Source organism: Bombina bombina, chromosome 8 (assembly GCF_027579735.1).
Source record: "Bombina bombina isolate aBomBom1 chromosome 8, aBomBom1.pri, whole genome shotgun sequence".
Lineage (NCBI taxonomy): Eukaryota > Metazoa > Chordata > Amphibia > Anura > Bombinatoridae > Bombina > Bombina bombina.
In genome coordinates, this window is record NC_069506.1 from 80,994,358 (window position 1) to 81,009,762 (window position 15,405).

The following is a 15,405-nucleotide window of genomic DNA, read 5'->3' on the forward strand; positions in this document are numbered from 1 at the left end:
CCACTAGAAATCACATTGTTTCTAGTAGGATGGTGTTTTTTCAGTTATGACCTGTACTTACAGTTTGGGCCATGTACTTACAGGTTGGGACATGTGTCCCCTCATTTAAAAAGGGCAGGACTGCCAAATGAGGAGTCTCTTTCCCCTGTAAGTAGCCAGGGGGTGAAATATGAGCTCTTAAAGCCACACTAAGAGAAATACAAGGATTAGCAGGATTTTGTTGTCCCCTGTGATGACCACACCCCTATTGGTGAAAACATGGGGTGTTTCAGCAAGAACCAGTGACATTGAAGGAGACTGCAGTTTCCTTCCCCTGCTGCAGTGCTGGTGGTATCCAAGATCCGGATCGGAAGCAGAAAACACCCAGTATAAGGACACATGATCGTCATCTGCATGCATAGGGTTGACGTGTGCAGCCAAGGGATTAAAAAATGCAGATGTTCAAATAAATGGAAGAACTGGGTGATTGTAAAATAGATAACTTTGTAAAATGTTATGTAAGATAGTTTTTGTTGTATTTTTTTATATTCACCAGACAGTGATATTTGTTTTTTTATAGAATAGTAAAATTATAGGAGCCAGTGGCTCCCTGGCTCATGGGTTTGTCGAGCCCTGCTTTTAACAACTATTATTTTATTATATACGTCAATTGCAATAAGTTTTTGTGAAGGAACTGGAAAACTGAGTATTCTTTGTAATGAACTTAGAGAAAGCAGCAGTAAATGCTGCAGTATCTGATCTCAACACTAGGTGTCTTCTAATTTGAAGATAGATAATATATTATTTTATGGAACACTCCAATCCACATATTTACAAAATGCAGAACAGTTTTTTAATTTCCATTTTTAAATTGATTTTTTACCAAGGTATGGAGCCTTTACAGCTAAATAGGGGTATAAATTAACTATTTAAACCCAAATAAATGTTAAAACCCCATATTGACATTTTTAATACTACGTTTTAAATGGTCATTATAATGATAAAATTGAATGCTTTAGTTGATTAGAGCATGCTATTTTATCACTAGTGATACTGCAAATGCCGGCAAAAGGTTAAAGGGACACTGAAGCCAAACATTTTTCATGATTCAGATAGAGCATGCAGTTTTAAGCAACTTTCTAATTTACTCCTATTATCAATTTTTCTTCGTTCTCTTGCTATCTTTATTTGAAAAAGAAGGCACCTAAGCTAAGGAGCCAGACAATTTTTGGTTCAGATCCTTGACAGCACTTGTTTATTGGTGGGTGAATTTATCCACCAATCAGCAAGAACAACCCAGGTTGTTCACCAAAAATGGGCAGGCATCTAAACTTACATTCTTGCATTTTAAATAAAGATACCTAGAAAATGAAGAAAATTTGATAATAGGAGTAAATAAGAAAGTTGCTTAAAATGTCATGCTCTATCTGAATCACAAAATAATTTTTTGGGATTCAGTGTCCCTTTAACTAAAATGAAAGGTCCCACCTAGTGGTCACTTCCTGCAAATACCCTCAATATTTTTTAAATAATATGATTTCTATACATAGTGTATACAGAAGTTTTAGCAACATTTAACCACAAGACTGTCAAATTCTTCTCTCTGTTAAATCTTTTAGGATACATAGTTTCAAAATGGGAAAACTTGAAAGTCTCTTTAATAAAAAAAAAAAATAGTTTCCTATCTCTAATCTAAGATTAGGTGTAAAAATTAAGAAGCCCCAGCCTCATCCCATTTCCTAGGTACAGTTCATTCAGTAAGCCAATTGTGTTGGCAAATTATTGATAGAAGGGGAGGAGACAGGGAACTATTTTTAAATCAAAGAGAGACTTGCTAGATTTGCCATTTGGAAACTGTTTCATAATGGTGGGAAGATGGAGGATTTGACTGTCTTTTTGTGATTAAATGTTACTAAAACCTCTGTGTTTATACACTATGTATAGAAATCATTCCTTAAATAATATTGAGGGTGACTACTAGGTTGCACCTAGCATTTTTATTTTTTAAGGTAATAATCTACACTATGGAATATTGTATAGGTAGATATTGGAGATTGTAAATGTGTGAATTATGGCATGATTAACCCCTAAGAACCGGGTATTTCAGACTAAAACTTCCCCAAAAGACCAGAGCATTTTTAGCATTATTGCTATAACTCCATTTAAACAGAAATAGAGCCTTGTTTTTTTTATTATTATTTACCTATCAAAACTATACATATTTTTAAGTAGACAACCCAAAGTATTGATCTAGGCCAATTTTGGTATATTTCATGCCACAGCTTCACCGCCAAATGCGATCAAATAAAAACATTTTTTAATTTTTTCACAAACTTTGGGTTTCTCACTGAAATTACACACCGTTTGTGCAATCATGGCACAAATGGTCGTAAAAGCTTCTCTGTGATCCCCTTTGTTCAGAAATAGCAGCCATATATGGCTGCTAATTGCAGCTGAGCAACACACTTTTATTATACCCAGCAGTGAAGGGGTTAATCCCTCTCAAAACAGCATTCTTCCCTCCCTCGCCCCATCTTAGGTGCTGGCAGAGATTCTGCCAATATGCAGTTTTAGACCTTTTTTTTATATTATTTTCTTCAGTGTATGATTACCCCCTTAGCTTCCCACCTCCCTGATCCCACCCAAAAAGCTATCTAACCCTCCCCCCACTAACTAGTTTACGCCATCTTAGGTACTGGCAAATAAACATTTCTGTAGTGTAGCTGCCCCCCCCCCTCATTTACCCCACCTCCAAGGACATTTCCCCTACCCTCTATTCCCCCCTCCCTCCCGCTCTCAGCATTGATTTTTGTAGTAGTGTTGAGGTTCCACCTGTTCCCGCCCCTCCCTCCCCCCGTCCAGCGATGGGCCGTCCACACGCCTCCCTCCTAACCCTCCCACACCAATGATCGGCAACATTGCTACCTGATACAGAGAGGGACACAAAGTGTCTCTCTCAGCATTGGTCACTCTGCAAGTCTATTTCTGCACTACCCCACTAGTGGGGCATGCAGAAATAACGCAATCTAGACACTTTTAGAGAGATCACGCCCGAGAGAGGCCCAGGACATCAGCGTTGAACAGGGTACAGCGCTGGTCCTTAAGAGCTTAACAACCAGCGCCGGTCGTTAAGAGTGTATTGCTTGAAAGCTCAAATATTTGTGTAGACTCTGTTTTAATAGTCATACAGGAGGCTGGGCTATTTCTGTATACTCTGTTTCAATAGTCATATAGGAGACTGGGCTGTTGGAGTGAATTAATAAGTATTTTGTGTTGTGTGAAGTAACTCTGTCCAAAATTGCTGGATCCATTTTTGGTGCCTTGACCCCCTATCATCTATTACCTGAAAAAATATAATTTATGCTTACCTGATAAATTATTTTCTTTCTTGGCAGTGAGAGTCCACAAATTCATTTGTAACCTATGGGAAACCAATACCCAAGCTGTGGAGTCCACACAAATTAATAGGGAGGGAAAGATAGGGTCCTAAATACTAGGCACCACCACTTGAAGAACCTTTCTCCCAAAGGAAGCTGAGGCAAAAACATCAAATCTGTAAAAATGTTGTAAAAGTATGCAAGCAAAGACCAAGTAGCAGCCTTATCTGTTCAACTAAAGCCACATTCTTGAAGGCCCAAGAAGACACTGCACAAGTAGAATGTGCCATAATCCTTGATGGAGGCTGCTAACCTGCATCTACGTAAACCATGCAAATTAAACTTCTGAGCCAGAAGGATAGTGTAATAGCTGTGGCTTTCTGACCCTTGCGCTTACCAGAATACATGATAAATAGGAAAGGAGATTGACAAAAATCATTGGTAACACGAAGATAGAACTGTAAAGCTCTAACAACATAAAGATTATGTAGGTATGCGTCTGTATTCTCCTTAACCTTTTAACGCCGTTATGCCGTTCTATTCCGTCATATTTACACTGGGCTTTAAAGCCGTTATGACGGAATAGAACGTCATATCAAACGGCTGTCCTGAAGCCTTCTGCGCTTCAAGGACTTGATCGCGGTCTGGAGGGCGTTCCTAGGGTTGTAGGGACGCCCCCCAGATGCGATCCAATAATTGAAATCTCGCGATCGTATGCACGATCGCGTAGTTTCAATTTGTCTACATCGGAACAGGTGTTCCGATGTAGACACTTTAACCCTGTCACGAAAGGGTTAAACTTTGTGGCTTGTTTAGGAGTCTGAAAATCAGATCAATGTTATTTAAGAATAAGCAAAACTATACTTTTTTTTTTTTTTTTTTTTAAACTGTATGGGCTATATAAATGGATCATCTACAAAACATTTATGCAAAGAAAAATCTAGTATAGTAATGTCCCTTTAATATCATTAGAATGCATAGGCTCAAACTGAGCCTATTGAAGAACTCTAAAAACAAGATTAAAGAGACACTGAACCCAAATTATTTATTTCGTTATTCAGATAGAGCATTCAATTTTAAGTAACTTTCTAATTTACCCCTATTATCAAGTTTTCTTCATTCTCTTGGTATTTTTATTTTAAAAGCAAGAATGTAAGTTTAGATGCCAGCCCATTTTTGGTGAACAACCTGAGTTGTCCCAGCTGATTGGACAGCACCAATGAAAAAGTGCTGTCCATGGTCTGAACCAAAAAATTGCTGGCTCCTTAGCTTAGATGCCTTCTTTTTTTAAAATTAAGATAGCAAGAGAACAAATAAAAAATTATAATAGGAGTAAATTAGAAAGTTGCTTAAACTTGCATGCTCTATCTGAATCATGAAAGAAAAAAATTGGGTTGTGTCCCTTTAAGGCTCCATGGAGGAGTGATAGGCTTAAAAACAGGTCTATTTCTAGGAATAGCTTGAGCAAAAGACTGAACATCTGGCAAACGAGCCAACCTTTTATGCAAAACAGAAAGCATAAATCTAACCTTTAAGAGAACTGACCGACAGGCCCTTCTCTAAACCATCCTGTAGAAACTGAAGGATATAGAGACTTAACCTTATGCCAAGGGAACCCACAGTCTGCACAAAAAGACAGATAAGCCCTCCACACCATGTGCTAAATACGTCTGGTAACAGGCCTTCTGGCCTGAATCAGGAGTATCATACACCGCCTCAGAAAATCCACTCAGGGACAAAACTATGTGGTTAATCTCCATGCACTCAGCCTCAGAGAATCTAGATTTATATTTTGATAGAATGGACCCTGAGACAGAAGGCAACCACCAATTCCTGGTGTCCACGCAGGAGCTAACAAAATCGCAGAAATTCTCTCCTGTTTGATTTGAGCAATAACTCGAGGGAGCAGAACAATTGGAGAGAAAAAAAAGATACACTAGATTGAAATGCCAAGGAACTGCAAAGGTATCCAACAACTCCACCCAAAGATCTCTCAACCTCGACTCGTATCTTGAAAGTGTGGCATTGAGATGGGAAGCCATCAGATGCATCTCCGGAAACCCACAGCTCCAGGTGATCTCGCTAAACACCTCCTGGTTTAGCAACCATTTCCCGGAGTGCAGTGTCTGCCTGCTCAGAAAATCTGCTTCCCAATTGTCCACACCCGGGATGTGGATGGCTGATAGTTGGCATTCATATGTCTCAGCTCATTGAAGGATACAAGACACTTCCTGCAACGCTAGAGGACTGCGAGTTCCGCCCTGGTGATTGACATAGTCCAATGTAGTGATGTCTGATTTAAATCGAATAAAACGGACGTATCGCAACTGGGATCACGACTGAAATGGAATTGAAGATGACCCTCAGTTCAAGAATGTTGATTGGAAGGACTACTTCCTCTGGGCGCCAGGTACCCCGAGTCCTCAGAGAACCCCACACAGCACCCCAGCCTGTCAAACACACATCTGTTGTTAAGATCTCCCAGGATGGGCGAAGGAAGCACATACCATGGAGAAAGGGCTCCTGAGACAGCCATCAGGAAAGAGACTCTCTCGTCTCTAAATCTAGAGATATTAACTGAGACAGGTCTAAACGGTTCCATTTCCATTGATTGAGCATACATAACTGTAGAGGTCTCAGAATAGAATTCAAAGCCACAACCATAAGACCTACCATCTCCATGTATTAAACCACCAATAAAGTAATGAAGATTGAAGTAGACGACCGGCAGCCTGAAGCTTATCCCTGCATTTATCTGTGATACGCATGTTGATAGAATCTATGATGATCCCCAGAAAGTTCACTCTCGTGTTGGGAGGTGAGGGAACTCTTTGGCAGATTTAATTTCCAGCCTTGCCAGATAGCAGTGTAACCTCTCCGTATGAGATATCGCTAAATGTAAAGATGGTGCCTGAACCAAGAAATCTCCTAGTGTCTGACTACATCAAGGAGGGCCCCTAGAACCTTAGTAAAACTCCTGGGAGCCGTAGCTAAGCTATAAATTGATAATACTTGTCCAGGAAAGTAAAGCGTAGGTACTGATCTCAGTGAATTGGAATGTGAAGTTATTAGGGCTGGGCCATATGGGGGGGGGGGAAATCGCGATTTTTTAATTAAAAACCTGCAATTGCAGTTTAATCGCAATTTTCTTATAAATTACTATAACACCTTAATTTTGCACACATGACGGATCTCTCCCTCTGAGCAGTCAGCATTCCTGGGATGGTCCCGGGGAGGAGCATAGACTGGAAAGGAGGTGTCTCTAGCAGGTGATTGGTGGACTGGTGTTACTGTAGCATGAGAGTGGCCCATCGGAATTTAGCACCGACACGACACCGGCTTTTTCATTACAGGCAGTGCTGTGGGATCATACTTCCTGTTCTGTCACTACAGTTCCTGTGAGCCCCACGTCTTCACATCTGGATGGAAAATATTAACTTGTTCTAATGTTTAAAATGCACTGAGGTCCCTGGGAGGCAGCTTAGAAAATACTATTTCAAAATTAAAACACAGTGCATAATAAGCCTGTTCACATGGGGCAAGTGATGTCACTTCTGGACGGGGCTAAAAATTGTATACTCTCGTGTTTTTTAAACCTCTGCGATTAATCATGCAGCACTAGAAGGTATGCATCCCTCAGATCTATGGTGGTCATGAATTGACCCTCCTGCACGACAAGAAGTTACCCTTAAGAACTTGTTGAGGCACTTCAAATCAAGGATGGGACAAAAAGTTCCCTCCTTTATGGGAACAACAAAGAGGTTTGAATAGAACCCTCTTTCTCTCTCCACCTGAGGCACTGGGACAACTCCCATTGATACCAGATCCTCCACACAGCATAGAAAGGCTATTTTTCCAGTTCCCCCGAAAGCCCCTTGGCGGGTGAGATAGAATACCTATTTTCCATGACCGAGATATGATTTCCAAGACACAAGGATCCTGAATAGAGTGAGCCCAAATTTCCTGAAAAAGAGATAATTTGCCCCCTACTTGACCTGAGGTCAGGATGGGGGCCACCTCTTCATGCTGACTTGGAGTCTGGGATCAATTTTTTAGGCTGCTTGTATAGAAGACTCTTAAACTTTAATATTTTTTATGGGTAAGCTAGGGGGCGTTAATGAGGAGTTTATGGGGCAGTGGCTGGAAAAAAGTTGGGGAAACACTGTCATAAATCTTTCTGCGTCATTCCACATTCCAAATCTGTAGCACTAGAGTTTCTTTGCCCCTAAATCACATCACTAAGATACTTATAGTGACATTTAAGTGCAAACTGGGTTGGGAATGTTAATTACAGCATTGTAATATACATTTTAATTATGGATGTGTGTAAATATAACTAAATTTTAGTAGCATGTGCAAACACTGATTTGAGCATAGGTTATGTGCATAAAACTCTAAAATGCAAGCACACAAGTAGTTTACTGGGTATCAGTGTGATATATGTGAGGTTATCACTGTCACTAAGGATATATTTTACTAGAATCATAGCTATCACAATCTACCCCTTTGTTAGTTAATAATTGTGAGAAATAACATAAGGATCTTGTTTTCAATCCAAAAAGGCTGTTCATATTCTCCACTAGCATGAATTGTCTAAATAATGAATTGATTCAGATAAGTGTTTACAGTTTGTGACATTAGTAGGTACTCCAGTTGTTTTTCAATTCCACATGTGTCATGAATATTTTTTCAAGTTTTAAAAGGCTACCGTGCACTATAGAAATTAAGTACACGTTTAAAAGATTGCTACAGCAGTGTGTGAGCAGTGGAAAAAACAAATGTGTATGGGGGGGGGGGGGGAGAAAGTAAAAGAAATTGGACAAAACAAAAATCAATCTGCTATGAGACTAGATTGATGGTCAGAACATTTAAAAATGAAGTAATGAAGTACACTTCAGACTTTATATATAAAAGAAAGATTTATTTATAGTACTCAACCTGAATATACAAAGTAGTGGTCAAGCATCAACTAATGAGGTATAGTTATTTTTTCCTTTATCTTCAATCTAGTCATAAATGGTATGAAGACTTCTGTCGATGCCTCAAAATTTCAGCAAAACACACACTTTGATAGCACATTAGGATACAGATAAATTTACATATTGAACCTGCCAATTTCCAAACCTTGTATACACCACAACTATATACCATACAGCAACAAAACTGAGTCCAAAGATCTATACAGAATAACCCAGGTTAGCCCTGGCTAAATAAGACCCATATCTTTGGCCTTCATTGCATATGAACTTTCTATCCTAAACACAATTATATTACAGGAAGGCAGCTTTACTCAAGAATACACATGACTGTACCAGTTATGAAAGACATGTGTGCTTCTAAGATATACAACCGCAAAGCTATACCACCACATAAAAACAAAAGTCAAGATCTTTTATTTTAGCAGTCAACCTTTACAAACAAGCACCATTGAACAACATTTTACAAAAACCTTCGCTATCTAGCTGTGATGTTACAGGTCTCTAGTGCATGTGGGTTTACAGTATATAAAAAGTCATTCTGTAAAATGTACAGATATAAAGCACGTTCTCTACAATTTAAAGTCAACCATGTCACTTAAGCTATAAAAATTTCAGGGAAGGGAATCAGGCAGACTCTTTAACTTCTGTCGAATCTCCATTTTCTGTTTTCTGTTTTTTAGTTTCAACTTTCTCCTGCAAACAAAAAGATTTAAATTGTTTTATAAAATATGTACACATAAAATGGATTAAAACAAAAACACAAGCTAGGGAGTTGCAAAGTTCCAGAGTGGAGCTTTACTTTGTAGGGGTTACACACAGTTATGTAGGGTCGGTGATGCAAATATAGCATACTTGAACGAGTTACAGCATGCCTTTTTTATATTAGAATGCTCCTTTACACATGTAGTGCACATTGTTAGAGGTAATGAGTGTTAAACAGCAGTGATTTAAAATCAGGCATTTCAGACAAAATTGGAATGCATGCCACTTTTGAACAAGTCTTATTGACAATATGGAACGGTGAACATAAATGCAGAGCACACATACCTGGCACAAGCATTTTAAACAGGTTACCTGTTACACTGCTGATGACTAATTTTACAAGCCAAACGGAGCTCATTGAGCAGGCATGGTGTGTAAAACACTGGTTAAATTAATTAATTATATAAAAAAGGGATAACCTTTGCTAAAAGCATTTTTAATGCTTCAGCTGAAAATTGAAATGCAGATACACACATTCGTATATGGCAGTCTACTAACCTCATCCTCTGCTGGACGCTTTGTGGGACGGTCTTCCGTTTCATCGGTCTCCTCTCCTTCACCTTCTTCCTCTTCTTCTCCTTCACCCTCTCCTTCTCCTGAGGGAAAAAAAAAAAAAAAATTACATTAAGACTTTAGAAAGAAAGGCACAGTAGTTGTGAACTTATGCTTTGTAGGATATCACATACCTTCCTCCTCCTCTTCCTCTCCTTCATCAGCATTCTCTTCACTATGGTCAGCACCATTCTCTTCCTAGTGACATATAGAAAAAAGTTTAGATACGACTATACTTCACAAAAAAAAATTATATATATATATATATATATATATATATATATATATATATATATATATATATATATATACACACACACACCACACAAAACATACCGTTCCATTTGTGGCATCACCACTTCCATTCTTCTCAGTTTTTTTTTCTGGTTCCTCTACAACTTCCTTCTTTTCTTTAAGATCCTGAGGTGAAAAAAAAAAAAGTTAAATAACAACATAATAAGCACACACGCATATATATATATATATATATATATATATATATATATATATATATATATATATATATATATATATATATATATATATATATATATATATATATATATATATATATATATATATTTCCAGCAAGCACAAAACAAGACTCAAAAAAATAAAAATAATTTAATTTACAAAAAATATTTCCTCCTGTGAAACCTTTTAATTATAAGAAAACATTACAATAAGAACAAAAATACCTATAATACAAAACAAAATGCAACCATAATAATAGGAGGGTGTTTCAGTTTGATTGACATCTGCACATCGCTTGTCAACCAACAGTAAGCTTCAGACACTGCCATGAGTTCACTTAAGGTGGATTAACAATAATTCAGATCACAAGTCATTAGTGGAGGTGTCAGGTTCCCCACTGCCCTGTTAACATGATTTGCTAAAAAAATTATACAATTTAATGTTTATAACCATCTGCATTCTGGAAAGATAGTCATCAATTGACCCTTTTGCCTTTACATTAACTTTTTAAAATATTTAAATATATATTCTGTTCTAAATATAACTTCTTTGTCTGAGTTAGAAGAACTGTTGGTAGTCCACCTTAAGTGAACCAAAACGGGGAGGGGCTAGGCGGTGAACGTAAATCTTGAGAAACACTTGACCGCGCAATCTTACATTGTGCACGGCCAAACGCGCGCTTTCAATGTAGATGACATCAGGAGAACGTCACCTGCCCATACTGCGCATGCGCCATCAACAGTGCTCGCTCCTGTTCCATCCCTGATTCCCTGTGCGGACTAGATAGTGATTGGTACAAGAAGATGCCTTTGTTTGGGACAGGAGGTTCACACTGGGGAGTATATATATAAAAATAAATACGTACAAGTTGCTAAAGCAAGTTATTACCACAAAACCCTCCCTAAATGCATAGCATATGTTCCATAATCCGTAGCTCATTACAAAATCCAAATTTAAAAAATAAAAATGTATTTAACAAAGTCCGACGTTTTATTGTATCAGAATAATATGGACGAAGTTATCTGTTCACATTTCTTTCAACACAATTGTCCTTTAACAAAACGTATTACACAAATGTGTCACCCATTCCTATCAATACTGTTATTCTAAGCAGCACTAACCCCTCATAAACGAGAACAAGGCGCGAGAGAGCCTGACTGTAGGAGGGAGGGGGCAGGGTTTGAAGCTGGTTCAAGAGAGGGGGATACAAAGATGTCAATCAAACTGAAACTCCTCCCCCTTTTTCTTGGCAAACCTGCCAGCGCCGAAATGAACGTCTCCTCACAGAGAATTTGTCTACAAAAGGTGTTCAATGCAAAACAGCAGCCTTCATGTTCTATGCGGTTATTTACAACCTTGCTGAAGTGATATTTTTACAATAACAAAATGTAACGTCTCTATAATTAAATTAAAATGTAAACCTGTCAAACAACCATTTCATATGTTACCAACAATAAATATACAATTTGGGAAGCGCAATATAGACAGAATTTCGAACAGCTATAACAATAACACTAAGCGCTGCAGTATTAATTGAAAGTAAAATAAAAAAAATGACAAAGCACCAACAGCATCATTTCATGAAAACCCACAAATTAATTCAGAATTATTCTGAGGAACTATAGTGAGGTCGCTACTGAGTCTTCTTTATCAGTAAACTTCAAAAGCCACAGGCACAGGTTACCTCTTCAACCTGACACCGCACCACATGTTCACTAAAGACAACAAAGAACAATGGAAGACAACGTGTCAGAGCAAGAACATTACCTTTGTGACTGGGACCTCAGTGGTAGTAGTATCAACATCGGTATCTGCCATCTTCTTGAGGTGATTTAAGGTTTACTTTATAAGAACAAAAAAACAACAACTTTTTTTATCCTTCTTTTCGGAATAAAGAGAGCGCGACAGATGACACAGGTTGCTCTCAGACGAGAACAATTCGCGGGAATCTTATGAGAGGAATGAAACAACTGTACCACAAACCGAGAATTAAATACAATCTATGAATGGGCGGGATTATTTAAATATAAGATTTACTATTGGATGAGGGGAAGGGCTTTGTTGATTTTGGTTTGATCTTAGAACTGCCTTTTATGAAACATAATTCGACCCTATACAGTTACCACAGCTTCTTTATTGTGATTGGCTAAAGGGGATTACATTCCCCGCCTCATTATGAAAATAAGCCTCCTCCGTTGAACAGATGCTCCTGTGTAATCATTGGTTAATGGGGACTTATTGTATGACACGGACCGAGCCCCTTTGTTATACGACTGTTTGTTACTGGCTGGTACCACAATCCATCCTCTGCTTTACTATTGGTTTGTCCATTCTTGCTTTGCAAGGAGGATGCGAGGATCCTGCGTCTGGTGCTGGGGGTGGGGAATTTTCTCAAAGTACAGGAGTTTAAACTAATGTTTCCGGTGTTGCCATTTGTGGAACAAAATAAGCAACCATTTATCTTGGAATGGTTCCTTATTGGAACCATTTTGTCGTTCTTTGCTTTAAGCCATTTTCCTTTCCGCGCGCGTAACCAGAATCGAATGACAACAGGTTGTAAAATCGGCGCATGTAGTACCTGAAATAGAAGAAACGTTTATTAAACATATTTCACCACAGTAATACGAAAGCAGAAGTTAATTTATGATTTTAATATAGAAAAATCACCTTTAACGGTCGGCTAAAATGTCGTGTTTTTTTTTAGAAACATTAAAAATATATTTAAAACATCAGGTTTTTCTCAACCAATGTCTGCTCATTTTTGGAAACATGAAAAGTGAAAGAACATTCATATTACCTCATAAGCTATTTTATTGCAAAGTAGCTGAGCAGAAATGGTGTATAGGAAACAAACCAAACCTGCATTATAGCTTTCTGTAGAATTATATAGACAAATCTAACCACACATCCCCTTTTTATAGCAATACAACAAGCAACTGCAGCACAAAAAAGATAGAAATACATCTCCATCTCTATAATAATAGTACCAGTAGCCTCCTGACATCATAAATATAAGTTACAAGCTGCCACAGCTCCCTCTATATATCAGCACCAGCAACTCTAAAGGGGGGGTTCACAAGCAACTACAGATACCTCTATCTCTATAAGAAGCTCTATACAGCAGCCACTCTATAAGAAAAAAACGTCCACATACTCCTCTATATAGCACCACTAGCCACTCTGCATCAACAAATACATTCTACAACCGAAATACAACTTCCTCCAAATACTGCATGAGAAAAAACTGTACAAGGATTCCCAGCTTCCTCTAAATAGCAGCACACAGTCAGAAACAGCTCTAAGCAGCTCTTCAAGCAACAAAATGTGGGAATTTATTTGTAATATCTATATTGACTCAATCTGAGATTATGGTTTCTTTTGTCTCCATTCACACATTTTGCTCTGCTCATTCCCTTCCCCTCTGTTGCCAGCACTGGCCTTCAAATTACTAAAGGTCATTCCTTTCCTCTTTCTTTCTTACCTGCTGTGCATTTTAAAGGACCATTATATTGGGGAGGAAAATGATAAACTCTGTCAATCTATGTGTTTAACAGCTGCAAAAAGGGAAACTGCCACTGAGCCAATCAGCAGCAGTATTCGCAAAATCCAGCTTTGTAGCGCTGCTGATTGGCTCAGCATCAGTGTCCACTTGGGACCTGCCTCTGCAGCTCATAAACAGTACTTTACTGACATATTTAACCCATGTAATGGGGGAAACTGCTGCTGATCAAATCAGCTGTGTTAGTCACACAATCCAGCTGTTTAGCACTAATGATTGGTTCAGCAGCATTAAACACAGAGTTGCAGGGTCAATAGTAATAAAATGACATGCTCTAATAAATTAGAACATGTTATTTTTTTCACTTTAATTGCCTTTAAATAATTCTACACCCTCCAACATAGGGTTGCAAGCTTTCCTCCACAAAAATACTGGACAGACACTAAGTTATCCTGGGAAAGTAGTCAGTTTGTTCATGATCAGCACTAGATCAGGTGCCATGGGACTTCAATCTATATGTGACTATATGGAAGTTCAGATTATACTTTATTACTTGCAGCCCCTATGTCATATGCCCACCTAGGTCCTAAGATTAGAATCAACTGGCCTGTAATTCCTATCAGACCTATGCCCTCAGGGGACCTTAAAGGAACAGTATACACCAATTTTCATGTAACTGCATGCAATAGAGACTGCTCTAAAAATAATATTCACTGATACTGATCTAAAAATCCAGTATAAAACCTTTCAAAAACTTACTTAGAAGCTCGCAGTTTAGCACTGAGTCTGTTAATGAGGTTAGGTTGTGACACCCAGTGAAAAGGACTGAGGAAGCAGGAAGATTAGACCCTCCCCTGCATAATAAAACACCCATTACACACAAACAGGAGCAAGCAGTAATCTGCAGATATCAGTAAACATCTAAAACTTTTGGGGCCTGGTTAGGAGTCAGAAAATCAGCACAATGTTACTGTATTTAAAAATAAGCAAAACTATACATTGTTACAAAAAGATTCCCAGATAGGCTAAATAAATGTATCATCTACAAAACATTTATGCAAAGAAAAATCTAGTTTACAATGTTCCTTTAAATCAGACTCTGTGACCTATGTGAAGTTGGCACCCCATGTTTGTAAAAACTGAATTAAAATATACCATTCGTTTGTGCTGATTTGTGCCGCAAAAACCAACGTTTGTGCCGGTTTGGTTTAGGAGATATTGCACATTATTTTTTTATGAAACCCCGCCCACTTTGCACCCCATGTTATGCAATTTTAAAAACAAATATACCATTTGTTTGTGCTGGTTTGGTTTCGGAGATATAGCGTATTATATTTGCTGAAACTCCGCCCACTTTGCACCCCATGTTATGCAATTTTAAAAACAAATATACCATTTGTTTGTGCTGATTTGTGCTGCAAACACGAACGTTTGTGCTGGTTTGGTTTAGGAGATATTGCGCATTATTTTTTATGAAACCCCTGGACACTTTGCACCCCATGTTATGCAATTTTAAAAACAAATATACCATTTGTTTGTGCTGATTTGTGCCGCAAAAACAAATGTTTGTGCCGGTTTGCTTTCGGAGATATAGCGCATTATATTTGCTGAAACTCCGCCCACTTTGCACCCCATGTTATGCAATTTTAAAAACAAATATACCATTTGTTTGCGCTGATTTGTGCTGCAAACACGAACGTTTGTGCCGGTTTGGTTTAGGAGATATTGCGCATTATTTTTTATGAAACCCCTGGCCACTTTGCACCCCATGTTATGCAATTTT

General features: G+C 38.2%; 1 protein-coding gene across 1 annotated transcript; it reads right to left on the reverse strand.

Moving 5' to 3' along the window:
- Positions 1 to 8,256: 8,256 nt before the first annotated feature.
- LOC128638002 (prothymosin alpha) lies at positions 8,257 to 12,096 on the reverse strand. The gene is made up of 5 exons (XM_053689885.1): positions 11,891 to 12,096; positions 9,986 to 10,069; positions 9,784 to 9,847; positions 9,596 to 9,693; positions 8,257 to 9,028 (listed from the first exon to the last, which is right to left on the reverse strand). Exons 1-5 carry the CDS (start codon positions 11,939 to 11,941, stop codon positions 8,960 to 8,962), a joined length of 366 nt encoding a protein of 121 aa, XP_053545860.1. The 5' UTR covers positions 11,942 to 12,096; the 3' UTR covers positions 8,257 to 8,959.
- Positions 12,097 to 15,405: the final 3,309 nt, after the last annotated feature.